Source organism: Lonchura striata, chromosome 15, assembly GCF_050655825.1.
Source record: "Lonchura striata isolate lonStrDom1 chromosome 15, ASM5065582v1, whole genome shotgun sequence".
Classification (NCBI taxonomy): Eukaryota; Metazoa; Chordata; class Aves; order Passeriformes; family Estrildidae; genus Lonchura; species Lonchura striata.
Genome location: NC_140717.1, coordinates 12,438,749 through 12,460,061, shown reverse-complemented (window position 1 = coordinate 12,460,061; position 21,313 = coordinate 12,438,749). Strand labels below are relative to the sequence as shown.

Sequence of the window (21,313 nt, the reverse complement as noted above, 5' to 3'; positions counted from 1 at the left end):
CACTCCTGGCTCTCTCTCAGCAGCCCCTTGGTGCTGACACAGAGCAGAGGCTTTTTCCTGGTGATCCCATTGCTCGGGGTGTTGGTGTGGATGTGGGCTCCCTGCAGGTACCAGGTGGTTGCCATTCCATTGGGATTTGCCTTCCACTTGCCCTTCCACTCCTGCTGGAAGTGCTGAGCTTGGACAGGGGCTGGGTCCAGCGATGGGGGCTGTGGGTGGGGGAGTTCCATGCAGGATTTGTGCTCTCCACCTGGGCTTTGCTCTGGTAGGAGTGAAAAACCTGGGGAAACATCATCCTGTAGGTTATGGAGTCAATTATTCAGCACCATCCCTGAAACCAGGAGCAGGTGGGGCATTCTTGTGCCTGTTGCTCTCTGCTCATGCTTTTGGTTTTTATTCCTCTTCTAGGCCAACCTCAGGTTAAGTCAGGAGCTTGTGCAGACTCCAAGGAGCAGTAGAAAGGGCCAGTTGCAGAAATTCGGTGTGTTTTTTTCCCCCACTCCCAGAATTTTAACCTTTCCCAAAGCTGTATTATTCTCACTTCACGAGGCCACGCCTGGTTTTGCTCCAGCCCTCAGTGCAGGTGAGCCCAGCTGAGAACAGGGACAGGCAGGGCTGTCCTTGGGGAGCTGTGCCACGTCTGTCACCCCAGGGCCATAACTGAGAAGACAAACACTGGGAAGAAGGGCTGATCTGTGCAGGGACAGAAACAATAAACTGGAATTAGCCAGGGCACGGAGCAGCCCTCAGTATTTGGCTGTTGCCATGGTTAAGGCGTTGGGTTCTGGAGAAGTCCTGTGCTGCAGTGGATGTGCAGGTTGAGATGAGCTGTGTTGTCTGTCACCATCTTCTTCCTCCCCCCCACCCCCATATGGCCACAATAAATCAAACCAACCCTGGAAGCTGCAAAACTGACTGTTTGTCAGCAGGCTGCAAGGGAAGGGGTGAAGTCTGACTTTGTCAGGCACCCTGTGTCCTGTTATGCAGGATAAGCAGCATGACCAACATTCTCTGATTTTTTAGAGCTTTTATCAGATGAAATGAGGCTTTTTTTACTAACCCAGCAATACTCAAGTTTGGAGGGATGTGAGTTTTCAACTAGAAATATTCCTCTTGTAATTAGAAATTTTCTCCTTCTTTTACAAGTTTTGTTTTGCACGGAGGAAAGTGCTGAGGTCTGTTTTCAGCTCCCTCCAGGCAGCTGCATGGCACAGAGGAAGGGAAGCAGGTGTTACCTGTGCAATCCCACCTGCACACGTCTCCCTGGAATGTCAGCTGAGTGCTGTGTGAGAGCAAACACTCATCTTGGTCTTTCTTCTGCAAAAACTTAGTTTATGTTTAACTTGCCACTCAGGAAGCAGCTCCGAGTCTTTACTCATCAGTAACTGTTGAACCTGGATTGAACATTTTGCTGCTTGTTCTTCGAATTCTTTCAAATATTGGGGTTGACCACAGCCTGCTTGTCTTCTGCCAGATATATTGTTTATTTTTCAGTAGCTGGAATGGTTGTCACTGTGTAGCTGTTGACTAATTCCTCCATCATGTGTCATGGGAACAGCAGTCAGTCTCTTCCTCCCACCCTTTCAGAGAAGCCCCTGCTTTGCAGCCATGTTGCCTGGTTTGTTGCTAAATAACACAAATGACTGGTAAGACCAATGTTTTTGCAGCTTGCGTTTGTTTTTCTGTGTGCCTGCTATTCCAAAATATCAGATTGCAGGCATCAGTGCCAGCTATTTCATTCTGGATGGGTAGAAAATTGTAAATTAATTTAATGTTACTAGGATTTGAAAAATTAATGTTGAGAGCTTTAAGTGTTCTCAGGGCCAGTTTATTAAAAAAAAAAGAAAAAAAAGGGAAAAGGCCTTTGTGTAGCTGTCAAAAGTGTTCAGGCAAGATAAGGATGAGGATGATGAGCTGCAGGTTGGTAATGAAAGCTGCTGTTGGCAGAGGGACTCTCTGATGTCTCTCAAGCACCCAGGACAGCCTTTTTCAGATATTTCTGTACCAGGAGAGAGCAGAGGGCCTTTAATGCAGCATTTCTCGATTGCCTGCATCGATCTGCCCTGAAGAGCAGCCCTGATCCCTGGGGACCATTTCCTCTCCTTTCAAAGATAAAAGCAGGGCTTTGCACAGGAGCTCTCGTGCTGCAGAAACCCCTGGCTTCAGCCTTCATCCCCAGAGCAGCTTTTGTGCTGTTTCCCCCTTTTCTCACACCTTCCCTGGGCCAGGGGACCCTCTGTGCTCTGCTGCCAAAATATCCTGCCCTCCTTCCCCCCTGCATCCTGGCTGTTGCCATGGAAATACCTGTTTTTTTTGCACAGATTCAGGACTTTGGGGAAATTTGGAGCTGGAAGTTGCCCTCGGTTCCAGCATCATCCTTTGCCATGTTTCAGTGATTCCAAAAGATTCATCGGGGTGACTTCACTACCTGGGAAAAGCTCTGGGATGTGGTGAGAACAGAGCCCAGCTTGGAGGTTGGGTGTGCTGGAAACACAGAAATGACTAAAGTTTGCCATAAATGTTTCCTTAAATGTCTGTATTGAGCATTTACAGCGAGCGGTGCCCACAGATGGCGTGGAAATGTGCCTTTGACAAGCACAACAGGAATAGAACCAGCTATAACGTGATCTCAGGCAGCTTAAATTAGTGTTGTAAGCAGGGATTTTTTGGCCAAAAGTTGATGCTCTGTGAAGAAAGTCTGCTGCAAAACACCCCCAGCAAATACACGTGGCTGGGATCACCCCTGTGTCCCCCAGGGTGCAATGTTGCATTATGGATCCTTCCATTAATATATTTTAAATTCATTTTCCAGCAAACTGCACAAATATTCAGAGTTCTTCTCCTCTGTTATCCCCCAAGGAGCCTCACCCCAATCCCCAGCTGTGAGCACAGGTGGTTCCTGGGGAAGGCTGGCCTGGAATTCCCTCCTGGGTGTCACGTGGAGGATCCCTTAGCTGCAGAAGGTGCCATATTTTATTCAGCAAATGGTCATAAATAATTAAATCAGACTTTTAGAAAAGCCAAAGCTCTCAGTGGGCTGGAGGGTGATCGATGTTTCTGAGGCAGCAAGAACAGGGAGCTGCCAAATGGCTTTCAAGGCAAGTGCCTGGTGCCATCAGAGCTGTCCCTGTGCTGTCCCCTCGTGCCAGGGGCCACCAAAATATCTCTGGGTGTAAATGATGCCTGTGCCCTGCAGCTGGGGGTGTTTAACTGATCCCAGCACAATTAATTGGGATTTTTATTTTAGTGGTCAGCCAGTGAACTCTTGGGGAAGTGGCAGAGCGTGGCTGCAGCTCGTGGTGGTGCTGAGCAGTGTCTGGCACCTGCTTTTGGGACCATCAGGGTGTTTGTTGCTGGAAAGATGAGGAACGTGGTAAGGCAGGAGAAGCAGGAAATCCTGCAGCACCACGTTTGAAAATGTGAATTTTATCAACAAGGCTGCTAAAAATTGTGGGAATACAGGGCTTCCCTCTGGCTGCCCTGGCAGGTCTGGGACCCTGGCAGGGGTCAGGAACCCCCCTGGACAGAGCCCCCAGAGACACTGTCTGTGATCTCTGTCCATGGAAAAGAGTTTTCAATCTTACAGGATCAATTACAAGCTCTGAGTGTTTGATATGAGTCATAATTAAGTGTGGCACGGGTGCAAAAGTAAAATTTTAGGATTCTAGATGAGGGGTCCAAAGGGGACAAGATGGAGGAAATTGGGTGTGCCTTGTCCTTTTTCTCCTTCTTCATGCCCTCCATGTTTCACTGTGGTGTTGGCATTTTTCTGTTGGTTCAGGCTGGGGACACACTGTCCAACGTAGGTGACAGATATTGGCACGTTCTTGTAAATGCAGCCCAGGGAGTTTCTGGTATTTAATGTTTGTCACATCCCACTGAGGGCAGAGCCCCACACGCTGCCCTGCAGGACAGAGCTGGGCAGGGCAGCAGAACATGTGAGAGATAAACAGAATAAACAACCTGGAAACCAGCACAGACCAATTCTGGCTTCTTCTTTGGCAGAGGGCCTGAGAGACAGAGACTTTCTACAATCTCGGCATGGGAGCTGCTTCCTGGGGAGCTTTTCCATGGAAAGAGACCTTGGCTGGGAGAAAAAATTGCAGGAGAGCTCAGACTACAGTAGGGAATGCCCACATGCACTCGTTGCACCAAAACTGAAAAGGAAAATGGGATTTTTTTTTTTAAGTGCTTGAATTAACTTTAAACACATAATCAAAGCAGTGATGAGGATGATGATGGGAATGGGAAAGCTCCGGCTTGGAAAAGAATTTGAAAAGCAAATGCACAAAAGCAAATCAAGTTTAAAGCTTCTTTCATCAATGGATTGGGTGGTTTTGGGTTTTTAAAAATGATTTTGTTGTCTGTTTGATGGCTTTGGATGGCTTGATGGTGATCCTGGGCCAGGTGGATTGAACAGGAACAGTGAACCTGGAAGTGCTGGGTAAATGGTTGGGCTCAATGACCTTGAAGGTCTGTTCCAACCTAAACAATTCCATGATTCCGTGATGAATTCCATGGTTCTGAGGGGGTACAGGCAGTGCAGCTTCCTGGCTCTGGTCCTGCAGCATCTCATCCATCAGATCTGACAGCCTGTTAGAGGTGGATGTTCAGAGGGAGCAGGAGACACCCCCATCTCCATCCTCATCTTCATCTCTATTTTTAGCTTTTTAGCTGTAAATCCTTTGGGTTTGGCTTGGGATGCTCTCCTGCTGCTTTGGCTCCAGTGTGGGGCTGCTGTGCCACATTTTTTTCCTCATCCAGGTGTTTTTTTGGTGCTGGATATGGCAACCAGGCCCTTTTCTGGATCTGGTGGCCAGGAGCATCCCCACAGCTGCCCTCAGCCTGCGGCAACGTGAGCGAGCTCGACCCTGGAACAGGGCTGGGAAAAGGATCTCCCTGGGGGCTCTGTTTGCATCTGGCTGGCTGGAACAATTCCACAGAGTTATGAGCATGGCCAAATAGACAGGAGGTGCTGTGCTTCCACAGAAATGCCTTAATAACCAGTGAAAGGCTTTGCAAGAGGCAGGAAAACAGACTGGGAATGACCCAGAGGTTCTATAGGGAAAAATCCGACCAGGTAGAACCAGCTGCGAGTTGATATTGCCTTGGACTAATTAAACCTGCAGTTCTTGGTGTGCCCCTGGTCCCTGCAACTCTGTGGTGGCTGTGGCTGTGGTAATATTTGGCTTGTTCCAGCAGTGTAAATGACAGCAGGGCTGGGTGGTAGCAAAGCTGGACTTTGGATGGTGCATATCCCTGGGAATTTTGTTGCAGAGAGGTCTAAGCCTTCATCCTTCATCCCTCCCTGGGGTTGTTGGACATGTGAGGGTTTGATTTCACTTTCCAGGGGGACTTGTGGAGCCAGGGGGGCTGTTTGTGCTGTTGTGGAATACTTGCTGATATTCCTCTCGAGTTTACCTACAGCTAAATTATTAGTTGCTGTTTTAATTTCCTTTCTAATAAAAGGAGAGCAAACATCTCATTTCCCTAGGCTGGCATGAGATCCAGAGTGGGCAGCTTCATCTGTTGGGATTGTTCTGGCTACAATCTGAGAATTAGCATCAAAATGCAGCACATTCAGAGGCTGTTCAAGTCTTCTCTGTGGAGGGAGCCAAGGGGTGTCACAAATCCCCTGGCAGATCCCAGCTGTGGTCCTGGTGATCCCAGCTGGCTGTGGAGAGCCTGCTCCGAGTGGGAGAGTCCTTTGGGACAGCAGCACGGGAGATCTGTCAGGGCTTTTGGGCTTCTCTGGCTCTGAGCTGTCCCACGTTTGCCAACTGTGTCTGTTTGGGCAGATGTAAAGTGGTTTTGTTGGAAAACTTTCTTGACATGTAGAGGAAGTTGGGATCTCTTGGCTCCGTTCCCTGGAAGTGGCCAAGGCCAGGTTGGACAGGGCTTGGAGCAGCCTGGGCTGGTGGGAGCTGTCCCTGTCCTGCAGGGGGTGGAATGGGATGAGCTTTAAGGTCCTTTCCCACCCAAACCATTCCAGGATATCCCTTGCTTTGTGTTATGAGGCCATGTCTGTCTGTCTGTCTGTCTGGCCTGGCCCTGCTGGGGCTGCTCTTTGTGTTTGACACACACCAGGTGAGTGCCCTTGTTGCCTTTTCCACTTCCAGTCCTTTAGGCTTGATTTATTTTTAGTGTTACAACCTCAGTCAGCGCAGTGCCATTTTAACATTTTTTTTATTTTTTAAATTTTTTTACTTTTAATGAGTAATTTTCCACTGAACTGTGTCTCTTGGAAGGTGTTTTGTTTGTGCCTCGAGCACGCAGGTGGTGTGTGCAGTGTTGGCACTGAAATGCCCACTCAGAGCCGGGTCCTGCTGTCCTGGATGGTCCCCAGGCCCTGGACAGACAGATGGTCACTGCCCTGGGGAAGGCCCTGTGGCACTGAAATTTCAAACAAATATTTGAATATTCTGCTTATATTGGAATTTTCCCTGCTTGAATCCGAAGCTGGTAAAGACATAACTCTGCACGTTGATTTTCAGGTGTATTTTGTGGTGGGAGAGGGGGGGTAAAATCCTGGTACCACCAGTGCTGCCATGAGTTGTACATTTAATATCTGTGTGTGGTCATTTTCTGGGAGGTCAGTTGGATGTGTGCTGACAGAGGAAGCTCAGCCTGCCTGGGTGAAGGTCAGGAGCCATCTGGCCAAGGGTGGCTCAGCCAAATTTCAGGGAATCCCTGAGGGCTCCAAGATGTGAACCTCCATACCAGGGGTGGTCAGGGATGGCTCCTGGGCTGGGCAGGATGTCAGAATATCTCTGGTGGATGTTCCAGGTGGAGGAAAAGGGGCAGCTCTGGGCTGCACATGGCTGGCTGGTGCACACGAGGTGTGTGTGCTGCTCCCCATCCCTGATCCATCCTGCAGCCAAGGCTGGGGGATGTGTGTGAGACAGAGGCTCCTCTCCTCTTGCTCTGTCCCTGTTTCTGTTGCTGAAATGTGAAATAAAATGGTGCTGGAGCAAGGAGCCCTCGGTGAGGATTGCAGCTGCCCCCTCCCTGTGCCCAGCGTGGGACAAGGGGGAAGCTGCAGGTGGGAGGAATGAAGGAGCTCCAGGAGGTGCCCTGACCAGGGACAGCTGCAGTTTTTGGACACAATAAAGCACTGAGGTGGAAGATGGAGCTTTATCCTGGTCCCTGGGGTGCTCCTGCAGGTGGAGTTACTGCTCTGAGCATGGGGCTGGGATGTGGGAGATGGGGAAGGTGCAGGACCTGGACCAGGAGGAATTTCCCAGGGATGAGTTCCACATCTCAGTGAGGTTCCTTGCTGTGACTTCCTGACTCAGAAGCAGCTGATGCCAGCTGCTGGCACCCAGGGAAGTCTCAGGGCTCTGAGCAGGGCTGGGATCTCACCTGATAGCTCTGACAGAGCAGCTCTTGGCTCAGAGAGCGCTCTGCTCTTAATCCATACCCAGGATTGCCTTTATGGAGCTGTCAGCCATGCCTAACTGCCCTTGATTATACCTTGCAGAGGAGTTTAATTCCCCAAATGATGCCATTAAAAGTCTCTCATTCATGCCAAGGTTCGCTTGGCCAAGTCTTGACCTGCTGTATTTTCCTCCTCCCTGTGCCCTCAGGGAGAACACCTTGCTTAGCAGAGCTTCCCTCACACCCTCAGCTCTGTGCTGGCAACACTTTCCCCTGTGTTTTCCAAAACCAAGATGTTACAGAGGCGCTGGGAGAAGAGATCCAGGCATGCTGGCAGCTGTGCTTGAAAGGAAAAGGGGTTGGGAACAGAATGTTTAAGGAGCAAAGATTCAGCTGGGCCTTGGCTGCTTGCAGCAGGATTAGGGAGAGTGGCAGCTGGGGATGGAAGTCACCACTCTGCTGCCAGCCCTGACCTGCTGGGTCTGACCTGTCTGCTCCCTGCAACAACTGCCCTCCCTGTTTGTGTGGGGTCCTATTTGGTTTTTGTCCCCTAATCGTGGCCCTGAGGAGCATTCAGTGACAGCTTCCTCAGCTGAGTGCCAGTGGTGAGCCAGAGAGGGCAGAGCTGCTGGCACTGCTGTGCAGATGGGATTCCTGGGCACAGCTGCTGCCAGGTGATGGCTGAATTAGGCATTGATGGAGAGTTGCAGTCATTTGGGACAGCTGTGTCACAGGAAATTTGTCAAACAAAATGAGAGGACAGAACAATGCTGTTAAAACATTAAATGTGAGATTTGGGTACCTGTATTAGATGACTTTTATCTAAGTGATGCTCAGTTCCCTCAGTTAATCCTCGGCTCATTGTTTTCCTACTGTGAAGTTTCTCAGAAATGAAACAACCCTTTTTTTATGCCTTTTTGAAGTAGCTGGTGATGCTCAGCAGGCAGAGCTGCATCAATCCTCTGTGAGATCTCCTGTGCCATTGGGAAAACCTGGGAGCAGAGGGGGCTCCTGTGCACCCACCCCACCACACTGCCCATGGCTGAAATTCCATTTTTTCCCCAACTCTCTCTGTCCTGCAGGTGAAGCAGATCATGGAGGAGGCTGTGACGAGGAAGTTTGTGCATGAGGACAGCAGCCACATCATCTCCTTTTGTGGTGAGTCTCCCATGCTGGCCTGGACTGGGCATTTTGGTGCTGTGCATCCCCTGCCTGGGCTGTGCCATTCCAGCTCCAGCTCCAGGACCTTGGGCTGGGGAAATGAGGAGTGCCAGAGGATGGATTCTTCTGGCAGAGGTCACAGTCCCTGAGGTCTTTGTGCTTTCAATATACAGGGAGGTGGCAAAAGAGGGAGGGGTGCTGGCAGTGTGTGCAGCCAGTGAGGAAGGACTAGAAACAATATTTTATTTTTTAAATTCCCTCGAGAATTGATCCAACTGAAAATCTGTCAAGTCCAAATCTTTTCTGGAATAGGAGTTGATGGAAAGGAGGCTGAGCTTTCTCCTCTCCTGCTGGGCCCTCACATCAGAGACACCCAGGAGCCTGTTCCCAGCCCATAGCTCGTGTGGGGTTGACAGAGCAGAGCAGAAACTTCCAGGTGTGACTCATTCCCTGCTTTTCTGTGCAGCACGAGGCTCCTCAAACTAGGATTATTATTTATAGGCTCCTGTGACAGGGGGCTGAGGCATCCAGGCACGAAGGGCTCCTTGGTTCCTTCTGGCCTCTTAAGATGCTGCTGCATTTCCCTGGTTCCTGGTGTTCCCCTCCTGCTCCATCTGCTGTTCCTCTCACTGCAATGCTTCCTTCACCCTCCCCAGTGCTGTGGCTCTCCAGGAGCTGGGTGAGCTTATAAATAACTTCTTTCCCTGCCAAGCAGAGCGTGCTGCAAGCCTGACTCTGGCTGCCAGAGCTGCCCTTTTCCCTGGAGAGAGCTGCTTTCCCAGCAGAGCCCTCCTCACGGAGCCCTGGGGATGGAGGCAGGGGTCTGGCAGGGAAGGGCAGCAGCCCCCCTGGTGCTGTGGGGAGGGCTTTGGAGCAGACAAACACGAGCTGGCATCTGTCACATCCAGGCTACCCTGGGAGGCTGATGGGGAGCCCAGGATTTGGTGTCCACGTCAGCCAAGGCTGCTCAGCCTGAGAGGTTTGGATCGTGTCAGAGCTCAGGAATATCTTCAGTTCTTTTGCCAGGAATCAAAGCTCCCCTTTACCTGGGTGTAGCTGCACCACGTGCATCTGCTGTAGATGACATCCTGTGTGTCCTGGCTCTGCTGTGAGTTATATCCTGAGGGATGAGGAGAATCTCTTTGCAGTGGTGACACAACTGAGCTCCAAAACTCGTCCAAAAATCCTGCCATCACCCCTGGATTTCGTAGAGCACAGGGAGAGCTTTTCCTGTGGAAGCTGCATGTTTCTCTGCAGCTGGCCAGCAGGAGAGGTGTTTTGCACAGGTTCAGATCTGGCATTGGGAACAGATGCTGCTGGCAGCTCTGTCTGGGTGCTCTGTGCCAGAGGCCTGTCAGGAGTTGAGATTTCTCCCTGCCTGGCAGGAGCTGGGATGTGCTGCCTGTGACCTGAGCACAGTGAGAGCACCCGTGCTCCTGTTTCTCAGCTGGGAATTTGGGATGGAACTGGTGGCACTGGGAGCTCAGTTTTTGGGAGTGCATGTAACCCCTGTGGGTACCTGAGCTTTCAGCACCAGCCTGAGCTGGGCACTCCAAATGGGCACCCCTGGGTGCAGTCCCAGGCATGTGAGGCTGTTTGTCACTTGGATTTCAGCCGTGGAGCATAGTACAAATGAGAGAGATGCTGGCTTTTCTGGCAAAGCCACGGAGCAGTTTGGGTTTGATTTTATTTGCAGCTGCACATAATCCTGGAGCAGCTGAAGCCCTCTGGGCTTTGGGAGGGCTTGTGCAGGGCCTGCTTTCAAAGCTGAATGCCCATGCAGTGGCTCTGCCTGGATGCTGGGGGTCAGCAGGGCTGGGCTGGCCCAAATCTGTTATTGCTCTGCCAGCACAGGCTGTGTCTCATCCCCCCCTCAGATGCTGCTGCTCGGCACCAGCTCAGCATGGATCAAGGCAGGATAATGAGCCTCTCCCAGCCTGGGAGCTGCTGTGATGGGGCTGCATGGAATGCCTTTTTCCATGTCTCCATGGAGGTGTTCAGCTGCAGGGAAGTGTGCCTTTCCAGGCAGGAGGTGAAGCAGCATCCGGGCTCAACTCAGCAGCGCTGGCTTCCCGGGGAGGAGGGAGCAGAACTCCTTGTCAGCCCTGGATCAAGGGCCTGAGCACTGTGGATCCGTGTGATATTCCAGTGCTTTGATCAGCCTGTTTAATCAGTCTGTGTTTGGCACTAGACATCCATCCTGAGCCCTCCCAGGGGCTTTGGGAAGGAGCTGGCAGCAGAGCCTGTATGTGTGTGTGTGCCTTTCTGTGGAGTCATCGCTGGTTCCTGGGATTCCTGCTCACCCTGGCAGGGCAGGGAAGGTGTCTGGGGCTGTCTGGGCACTCACTGGGGTTTGGTGAGTGCCTCTGAGCACAGCACAGGACACGGAGTCAGGCACAGCCTTCCACAGGGGCTTAATGAGTGCTGGTGTCCCTGAGTGCCAGTGGAGTCCCCAAAGCCAGACTGAGCTGCTGGCACTGCCTGTGGTTTATCCCCAGGGTCTTTGTTCCTTTCAGTTTTTCAGAAAAATGCTTCTATGAACATTGAGATTTTTCTGGGGGAAATTGCCCCATTTCCTGTGCTGCTTTAGAAACCCTCAGGGTGCCTGTCCTTGCTCCTGAGCTTTCTGCTCCTGACTTGCACCATCCCAGCAGAGGGAGTGAAACCTCCTGTTCCAGCTGTGCCCATCCCTCAGACTGGGCTGAAGAGAAAACATCAGGGAGATGCTGATTTCTCCACAATCTACAAGAAACCACACATAAAAAAAAAAAAAACCACAAAAAAGGAGTGTCAGCCTGTTTGCCCAGCACAGGAATTGCACTGCCTGGAGAAGCTGTGGTGCTTGTTGCTAATTCCCATGTGGGATGGGATTACAATGTCCTGAAGCCCACGTGGGGATGTCTCTGCCTTCACATTTACTGTCTGAGGAGTTTTAGGAGCTTCCATCCATGGAAGTGTTCAAGGATAGGTTCAAGGTCTTAGAGCAACCTGGTCTAGTAGGAGGGGTCCTGATGAACAGTCCCTTTCTGGATTCATTGCAATCCCCTCAGATCCTTGGGGTGCTGTGAGGTCTCCACACAACCTTCTCTTCCCCAGGCAGAACAGCCCCACCTCTCTCAGCCTGACTCCATAAGTGTCTTGGTTTGACAAGACAGGAGTCTGTGGAGGAAGGCAAAAGCCTCCTGTGAAATGGAAAAGGTAAACCCCCTCCCTCCAAATTACCACAATTTAAAAAAAGGCCTTCAGGCAAAGATATGGGAATAACAGTTCTTTACTAGGAGAAAAACTAAGTAAAAAAAAAAATGTAATTAGTACAAACAAAACTAGTGATGGAGTCAGAAACCTGACACCCTGAGGAGTCAGGGTGTTGGTAGTAGTCCAGTTAAATGGTGGCTGCTCCTCCTGGAGTGGTAGATGAAATGCTGCTGAAGTGGTGATCTCTAGAAGGGTGGAGTTTTCTCTGAAGGTCTGGTAGTAGTTGGGCTTGGTCTTCCTCTGGGAATTCAGCAGGGAAGAAGCTGCTCCTCTGGGAATCCAGTGAAGGGACTGCCAGTGTCTCAAAAAGTGCAGATTTTATGCAGGTAAGAGTGCTTGGCTCCTCCCTCTGGGTGGAGCATCTCACCATGGGATGATGCAACTTTACCAGTCATGCAGTGAGTCATTCAATGGCTCATTAACAGAAGAGATCTCCCTGGAGGGAGACATTGTTCTTGGAAGAGATAAGAAACCTGCCCCACCTCCAACAGATGGCAATAGAATCCATGCTTATCTTACAAGCCAGGACAATAGGGAAGGTGCTCCAGTGACCCCGAGGCTGGCTCTGTTGGGTAGAGCGTGGTGCTACTAAAGCCAAGATTTCGTGGTGCTAACAACTGTGTGTCCCACTGACGGGTCTATCCCTCAAAGAGCTGGGCTGGATGATCCCTGTGGGTCCTTCCAAGTGGGAAAACCCTGATCCTGAGGCCTGTGCTCTCTGCAGCCGCCGTGGAATGCTGTGTGCTGTTCGGGCTGAAGCGGAGGGCGGCCGGGTTCCTGCGCAGCAACAAGATCGCAGCGCTCTTCATGAAGGTGGGCAAGAGCTTCCCCCTGGCAGAGGAGCTCTGCAGGAAGGTGCAGGACCTGGAGCAGCTCATTGAGAACGCGTAAGGAACCAGCAGGGCTGCCAATCCTCTCTGCTCGCTCGAGTTTTGGGGTGGGAAGGGTGGTTTGGGTCCAACTTGTGCCTCGACAGGAGGAATTGCTCCTTCAGTCTTCTCCTGGGTTTTTATATCTTGACTAAACTGGTTGCTGTGGTTTAAGCAGTTCTAAATCTCTCTGCCTCTGCTCTGGTGCTTCAAGGACAGCTGAGCACGCTGCTCCTGAGCTGTCACGGTTCATGGACCAGTTCACCAAGCCAGCTGGAACCATGTTTGGCCTCAGTGTGCAGGGCTCAAAGCTGCAGTAATTCAGCTGCTGTTTGGGAGAGGATTACTCATCCTTGGACAATTAGCAGGGAGATGGATGGAGCAGCTACCTGCGGGCAGGAATTTTGAGCTGTCCCAAGATGAGCTGCTCTGCCTGTGAGCTCAGCTGTGGAAACGTGTGTGGGCTGGAGGACTGTGCTGAGGGCGAGCAGAGTTCTGGGGTGTCTTTACAGCAGGGAATTGATTTGGTGACCTCTGGTTCCAAATGCAGGTGTGGCCCCTCTGGAGCAGGGGATGGGATGGGGACAGGAAGCACCTCCAGAGCTAATTCCCTGCAATCCCCCAGCCACTATGGTCAACACCCCCAAACTCCTGGTGGCAGGAGTGCCCTGGGCTCCCTCAGAGTTCAGGGGTGAGCCTGTGGTGTTGTTGTCTCTTGTCTCGTACCTCTAAAGGCGGAACCAAGCCCAGGGGGTCCCGGAGAACGTGCGCAAGGTGCCGAAGCTGCCCAACCTGTCCCCTCAGGCCATCAAGCACCTCTGGATCCGCACGGCCCTCTTCGAGAAGGTCCTGGATAAAATCGTGCACTACCTGGTGGAGAACAGCAGGTGAGCACTGGCACAGCCCACCCAGGTCCTGTCCGTGGCACTGGGGGTGTTGCTGCCTGGGCAACACCAGTGTCCACCTGGGCCAGGGTGGCACAGGCCAGGTGTGTCACTCAGTGCCCATCGTGGGGACTCTGGTGGATGCCCTGCTTCTGGTGAACACTGTACACTCCCTAAAATACAGGCCACAGTGGCCCTGGTGATGGCTGGGTTGTCAGGGCTGTGTTGTCTTTGTCTTCTGGGATCTGCATGCTCAGGTGTCCTGTCCTGGGACAGGTTAGTTAGGAGATGGTGATGCTTGCAATGTGCTGCAGGAGGGTTGCTGCTCCCCAGGAATTTCTGTTTAGGGCTTCTTACCCTCTCCCCATCAAGGGGAGATACAGAAAGAGAAGGGCATGATGAGGATTTAAACCACTGTCTATAACTTTGTGGTGCTCCATCGTTCTGCTGTCCTTTATTTCTTCTAGTAAGTACTATGAGAAGGAAGCTCTCCTGATGGATCCTGTGGATGGGCCAATTCTAGCATCTTTACTGGGTAACACTTTATTTACTTGCTTTCCTCCAAACCCATGCTCCCAAATCTGTGACCTGCAGGTTCAGGAGGTGACTGTGGGGTCAAGGCTGGCTCTCTTATGTTTGGGGTGTTCCTCTCCACAGTGGGGCCCTGTGCACTGGAATACACCAAGATGAAGACTGCTGACCACTTCTGGACAGACCCCTCTGCAGATGAGCTGGTCCAGAGGCACCGGATCCACAGCTCCCACTGCCGCCAGGACTCGCCCACCAAGCGCCCGGCGCTCTGCGTGAGTGGGGCATCACCTCTCTCTGCTCCTCCTACATCCACAGCATCTGGGCTCCCTTTGCTTGGAAAGGCCTGTGGAGCCCTCTGATGAGTAAAGTCTTTGAGGCAGAGGTGGTGGGAACGTGGCCCATGAGAGCCCTGGGGTGCCAGCCCCTCCTGGCGCTGCATGCCAGGGTCTGTGTCCCTTGGGACCATCATGTATGTACAGAAAGCTGGGTTTGCTCTGTGCATTAACAAAATTCAGTCCTGGGGCTTCTCTGAGCTTGGACAGAGTCAGAAATCCCCACAGAGGACCCTGAGGGAAGGATTGCTAGTGGTTTCTCTCAGAAGTGGGTAAGTGAGGAGGGAATGAGGTTCAAGAGGTGCTTTTGGGAAGCCAGAGGCTGTCTGTGCTTACCTCACATTCCTGGCTGTCTCTTGCAGATTCAGAAAAGACATTCCAGTGGCAGCATGGATGACAGGCCATCCCTGTCTGCCAGGGACTACGTGGAGTCCCTGCACCAGAATTCCCGAGCCACACTCCTGTACGGCAAGAACAACGTCCTGGTGCAGCCGGTGAGTTCCTGCTGGGAAACCTGGGCTTTGAAACTCTGCTCTGCTCCTCAGCACCCTGTTCTGTCCCAAATTGCTCTTGGATGGAGAAAAGCCCTTTTTTCATCTGGGAAGACAGTGAGTGGATTGTGTTTGTGGAGGTCTTGGTGATATGGATCCTCCCAGTGGGATGGAAGAGCTCTGCTCCTCTCCCTGCCTGTTCTTTACCACAAAACTCCTCCTTCTGTCCTGTGCTGCTTCTTGAAGTCAAATAAATAAAATGCAAAGGTGGAACTATTAATTTTTCCTTGCTGGGCAGTTGCTCTTAGCCTTTTTCCAAGGCCTTGAGGTGTCCTGGAGTCTCTGCTAGGAAATTTCCCAGGGACACAGCAGGTTCCTCCCTGCTTGTGACCGGGTGGGCAGGGCTGTGTGAGGGGGGCCACAGCTGAGCTCCAGGGCGTTGTGCTTGTGGCATCTTCCAGCTGATTCTGTCACCGTGTTTCTCTTCCCAAGCGAGATGACATGGAGGCAATCCCAGGATACCTGTCCCTTCACCAGACTGCTGACATCATGGCACTGAAGTGGACCCCCAACCAGCTGATGAACGGCTCCGTGGGCGACCTGGACTACGAGAAGAGGTGACTGGCTCTGAGTGTGCCAGAGCAGGAGGGGAAACTGTTCCCCTGGGTCAGAGTTTGGATCTGGGGTGCAAAGCCATCACTGTTTTCCCAGAGAAAACGCCATCATCCTTGAGCCTGTCATGGGAAGGAGGCAGGGAGAGGGTGGCAGGAGGTGGTGTGAGGAGTGTGTCTGCTGGGAAGTGCTTGAGGGAGTGGGGCTTGTTCCAAAACACACAACGTGGTTTCATTTGTTGCCCTGGGGGATTTTCTGAGGGGAATTCCCTCCCTCTCTCCCAGCACACCATGCTCCTGGATTTCTCCTGGCTCCAGAAAGCTGTGAGTGTTTAGGACACTGATGCTTTGACCTAGAGATCTCTAGCAGAACTTGGCCTCGATTTTGTGCATAGTCAGTTGTATTTTTTGGGTTTTGTTTACCTGTGTGCTTTTCATCTCCCCTTTCTTCTTGGCCCCTGGGCCATTCAGTTGTGCCTGGTACCCCCCCCTAAAATCTGTTTTCATCTCTACACTCCTTTTCTGAGTTCTTGCCTTGGGCATCAGCCTAAGCTCTAAAAATTCCCAGTGTCAAGACGTGACCAAGGAAGAGAGGAGGCAGATGGCACAGTAAGTATGACTGTACAAGGAGTCACTCTTGCACACCTTCCCGTCCTTCATGAGCTGTTTTTAATGTTATTTAAGCACTATTTTTATGAAGTGGCAGATGCTGCTGCTGCTCAGAATCTGGAAATTTGCTTTGTTGCAAAGAAGTGGGATGTGATTGAGTGCTGACACCCTTGGACAGCAGTGCTGGGCTCGCCACAGGGATGAAACCCTGCCTCTCTGCTCTGTCTGGTGGCCACCAGCTCTCCAGCATTGCTCAGACACCTCGAGGTGCTTGTGCTGAGACAGTTCTTGAACAGAAACAGCTGAGACCAAATCTGTTGTGAGCTTGGGAAAAGCCCCACAAATTGTGAGGGTTTATTTCCCTTCCCAGGGAAGAGCAGCAGCTTGGACCTAACTGCACATTTCCTTGGAGCTCCAGAGCTGCTCCTGAGGGATTCGTGGGGTGCTCTGCAGGCTCCAGTCCCTCCCTGCAGTTACCTGGATCCATGGACACGTTTCCTTTGTCTGAGAACAGTGTGAGGGCAGAGAAACCACCCAGGGCAGGCAGGGCAGGACTGGCCCTGGCTGAGCTGAGGTGGCAAGGACAATTCCTGGTTCCTGGTTCTGGAGGGACGTTGTCACTCATCAGGCTGGCATCACTGCTCTGGGAATCTCATCCTTTCTGTGGCTTTGGCTGCTGCCAGGAGATCAGGAGCAGGGTTTGGAGCTGCTGTGAGCAGCAGCAGAGCCTCTCACACCCTTGAGGCTCACGGCTTCCCTGTCCCTCTGTTCCAGCGTGTACTGGGACTATGCCATGACCATTCGCCTGGAGGAGATCGTGTATCTGCACTGTCACCAGCAGGGTAAGGCACAGCTGGGGCTGCTGGGGGCTGTGCCACCTGGCACTTCATCCCTTACCTCTGGGACACTGTTTGCTTTGGCTCCAGGGCAGATGCCCACAGCTCTGGTGGCCACTATGATTTCAGTGCTTCTAGAAAAGTCTTTCCCCAGCTCCTGGGAAAGCTCTGATTTCCAAAGGGGTGATCCCAGCAAGCCTTTTCCAGAGCCTGTCTTATCGTGGGCTTGGAGTAGAATCCCCACAAGGAAGAAAATCCTTATTTTCCATTCCCTGAGCTTTCCTGCCTCTCAGCCTGTGCTGTTTCCCTCCCTGATGGCCGTGTCTGCTCTCGCTGTTGCCAACAGTAGACAGCGGTGGCACGGTTGTCCTGGTGAGCCAGGATGGCATCCAGAGGCCACCTCTGCGTTTCCCCCGTGGAGGGCACTTGCTGCAGTTCCTGTCCTGCCTGGAGAACGGCCTCCTGCCCCACGGGCAGCTGGATCCACCCCTCTGGTCACAGCGGGGAAAGGTGGGTGCCTGCTCCTGCTGGGGCTCCCCTGTGGACCCTCTGCCTGGCATTAGTGGCTGCTGTGTTTTAAATGATCCCCTCCCAGAATTAATAAATTCAATTAATTAATATTAAAATCTGGTGGTTGGGTTTAGCTAATGGCCTTGCCTAGCCATACAGACCCTTCTGGAAAGCTGTGGGGGGTGCTATGGGAGGGCTGCCCATGAGGGTTTGGCTCTCTGGGCTGTACTTGCCCTGTGCCCAGCAGGGTCATGGATTCACTTGCCACTGGAAACTTGATCCAGGGGCTGCTCCAGCCCAGGGAATGTGCAGACATGGCAAAGCAGGTGGGGCAGGAGCTCGGGAAGGGAGTGGTTGGACATGGGTGGCTCGTGAAGGGCAGGTCCTGCTCCCCAGGGAAAGGTGTTCCCCAAACTGAAGAAGCGAAGCCCCCAGGGCTCCTCTGAGTCTGCATCTGACAAGGAAGATGATGAAGCCACGGATTATGTCTTCAGGATCATCTACCCCGGGACACAGACAGAGTTTGGTGAGTGCAGGGCAGGCTTGGAGGGGGTTGGAGCAGCTGGGGCAAACTGGGAGGTGGTTCCAGGGCAGGGGCTCTGGCTGTGCCAGTGCTGCCTGATTTAAATGCCATCATTCCTCCCTGGGAGGGAGAACATCATTCCTCCCTGGCACAGAGAACAGCCAGATGTGGCTGCCCCATCCCTGGGAATGTTCAAGGCCAGGCTGGACGGGGTGTGAAGCAACCTGAGATCATGGAAGGTGTCCCTGCCCATGGCAAGGGGTGGAACTAAATGATCTCTGAAATCCCTTCCAACCCAATCATTCCATGATTCTATTTTTTGTGTTTTGTGGGGTTTTGTTTTGTTTTTGTTGGGGTTTTTGTTTGTTTGTTTTGTTTTAACTTCCACTTGCTACCGAGTCCTTTGTTTCTGCAGCTGCACAGCAGCATTAATGGTCAGCAAAAACCCCTCTTAGTAATACTCACATAATTTTAGTAAAAAGATTCACTTTGGTCACTTGGGGGCCACCTTCTGCCACCACAAGCCCCCAGGGCTGAATCTTCTCTTGCTGCACTAAATCCAGTGATGCTCCTTCAGTGTGGCTCCTGCAGCACAAAGGGGAGGTCCCAGCACCCTGCTCTGGGTGCTGCCAGGCTGCACCCTCCTGTCTTCAGTCCCTAACTCGAGGGAGGGGATGCTGCTGGATTCTCCAAACCAGAAATGCCTCTTCATGTCTGGTGGTGAATGATCTGAACCTGGCTGAAATGTCTGTACATGTGTCCTCACTCTTCTGTGGAATGCCAAGAACTGTTTCCTGGCCTCTGGGGACATCATAGGTGACTTTAGAAGGGGGAGAGCATGAGTTTTAGATGGAAGACTTGTGGAGTGTTCTTTAAAAAAAGCTCTGAAATCGGATGGAAACCTTTTCCCTACATTTTGGAGGCTATGAGGGAGAAATTACATCCGCTGTGACTTTTCCATAACGTCATTTGAGATTATACTTGGTTCTCCCTGCCTTCAGCTGACTAACACAATTCAGTGAGTCAGATAAAAACCTGATTGAAGCTAAAACAGCAGATAAAGATGTGCTTTTCTGTGGCTGCCTTTTGATCTACCCCTTAAAATTCCATGCTGGGGGCCACATTTTCTGGGAAATGAATTGCTGCCACCTCCTCGGCTGGCATCATCACAGCTTGTGCTGTTCCTGTGCACCTCCTCAGCCAGGGGTGGAACTGCATCATTCTCTCTTCTCCACAGATTCTTCCTTTCTCCCCTTTCATTGGTGCCTTTGTCCTCTCTCTGTGTCTCTAGTTGCCACTAATGGTGCTTTTCACCCATTCCTTGCACCCGTGACTGCTGGGAGAGGGAAGATCGTGAAGATTCCAGCTGGAAGCAAGATGGTGGTGATCCCTAAATGGTGCCTGAGTCTCCCTGGCAGATCCCGAGCTCTCCGTGCTGCTCTGGGCACCTCTTGGCATCAGTGTAATGAGCTGTTGGTTGGGTCTGGTGCTCAGCTCACCTGTGTTGTCACTTGAGAGCTCCTGCAGAGCTGGCCCTGTCACCACTGACTGTCACTGACCCATCAGCTCAGTGGGAGGGGACGGGACTTCTGTGGGAATAATTCAGTATTTTTCCTGCCAATGTCATTCATTCCTTATCACAAGCAGGGAGAGCCACTGAGACCAAGGGAGAGCGAGGACACCTTTGCCCAGCCAGAAGATGAAATTTCTGCCACAATTTAATTTCCAAGGAGGAATAAAGAGGATTATTCCTCGTGGCCTGGGCTGTGTGTGGGTGGTACCTGAGCAGAACCCGAGGCCTTTGCAGTAGCAATTTGAGTTTAAGCAGGGATTAACAAGTGACAACATGCAGAGCTCCTGCTGTGCCTCTCAACCTCTTCATCCAAGTCTTCATCTCCTGTCTTGTGATTTGGATGCTCCCTTCTTTCCCTGAACTTTGGATGGCATCCTTTGGAGGACGGGCCTTTTCCCTTGCAGTAATCCACTCTTCCTGGGACAGCAGCTGATTTCAATCCTGTTTTCTCTCTGGAGCCTTGGTGTTGGGTTTCTGCCTTGGTCAGCACGAAGCAGTTTAAGATCAGCTTTCTGAATTAGCTGGTTAATTAGCAATAGTTCTCTCTAATCAGTGCTCTTTGTTCCCTTCCCTTTCTCCTGAGCTCACCAGTGCTGTGATTCCTGTGCTGGCTCCTGCTTGGCTGCTGGAGCCTCCTTGGGAAGAGCAGGATGCTGCATTTGCCAGTGAAAGCTCTCTCTCTGTTGGGCCCCTGTAGCTCCCTGACTGCAGGGCAGTGCCAGGCTCTAGCTGATGCTCCTCTCTGCCCTCCTGCAGTGCCCCAGGACCTGATGGACGCTCCGGGGGCTGTCCTGCCCCCCATGTGGCAGCCCAGCACCCGCAAATCCTCCTGCTCCTCCTGCTCCCAGAGCGGCTCCTCCGACGGGGGCCCTGCCAATGGCTGCAGCCACGAGAGGTACGAGGGCACAGGGGCACAGCAGGGCCAGGGCTCAGTGGCCAGGAACCATGGCAGGCTCAGTGGGATGTGCCCGGGGTGAGGCTTGTCCCTGTAGCTGGGACATCTCAGCTGCTCCATAGCCTGGCAGCAGGAATTGCTGCTCTGAACCCGGGCAGCGTTCCTGGTGAATCTCTGCAGGCAAAGCTGGATCAGGGGGATCAAAGCCAGGCTGAGGGGATGCACAGGAGTGTTTTCTGCCCTCACATCCTTTTTTTGTTGGCAGAGCTCCACTGAAGCTGTTATGTGACAACATGAAGTACCAGATCCTGTCCCGGGCTTTCTATGGATGTGAGTACTTGTCACCCCCCTGCTGCCCTGGGATGTGTGACAGGAGAAAGGGTGATGTCCTGGTCTCCGGGCTGGGAGTGATGCTGGGGCAGCTGGCAGTGGCTGGGGGAGCTGGGACCAGCCTGCTGCACGTGCTGGGCTCTGCCTCTCAGCCTTGACCCCATGAGCAGCAGCACTGGGGTTACAAGATGAGCGACCTGTCCCAGTAGACTCCCTGCTCCAAGCATGGATGTGGCTGCAGGGAGTCTCCCCCAGGGCCCTCTCAGGGTCAGCTGGTGAGACCCCAACAGTGTGAAAGTCCTTGTTCCCCAGCCCAGCAGCTGAGGAAGAGGTCTGGAATACGTGAAGTCAAGTTTTTTTTCAAGGTTGTTTATTTCTCCTCATCTATAATATTTTTTCTCTGACCTGCTGAGGTCTGCCTAGTGCAGAAGTGCACTAGTGCAGTCTGGTGTGCCCTCTGGGTGGTGTTTACCTTTTATATCAAAAGTTACATATAGTCTGTTTATAAAAATGCACCAGTATCTGA

General features: G+C 52.1%; 1 protein-coding gene across 4 annotated transcripts in view; it reads left to right on the top strand.

Moving 5' to 3' along the window:
* SGSM1 (small G protein signaling modulator 1) overlaps positions 1-21,313 on the top strand; it is a 37,366-nt gene that overhangs the window by 1,508 nt on the left and 14,545 nt on the right. Inside the window, exons 3-15 of one of the 4 annotated variants that reach the window (XM_085593192.1) lie at positions 8,460-8,535; positions 12,518-12,680; positions 13,397-13,549; positions 14,014-14,081; positions 14,204-14,349; positions 14,772-14,903; positions 15,393-15,517; positions 16,895-16,962; positions 17,306-17,466; positions 17,863-17,992; positions 19,281-19,451; positions 20,319-20,457; positions 20,723-20,787. In XM_085593192.1, the coding sequence (XP_085449318.1) occupies positions 8,460-8,535; positions 12,518-12,680; positions 13,397-13,549; positions 14,014-14,081; positions 14,204-14,349; positions 14,772-14,903; positions 15,393-15,517; positions 16,895-16,962; positions 17,306-17,466; positions 17,863-17,992; positions 19,281-19,451; positions 20,319-20,457; positions 20,723-20,787 (1,597 nt within the window). Of the gene's footprint in view, positions 1-8,459; positions 8,536-12,517; positions 12,681-13,396; positions 13,550-14,013; positions 14,082-14,203; positions 14,350-14,771; positions 14,904-15,392; positions 15,518-16,057; positions 16,121-16,894; positions 16,963-17,302; positions 17,467-17,862; positions 17,993-19,280; positions 19,452-20,318; positions 20,458-20,722; positions 20,788-21,313 lie in introns of all 4 variants that reach the window. The other 3 variants (XM_077787214.2, XM_085593193.1, XM_021544704.3) reach the window with 3 other exon arrangements.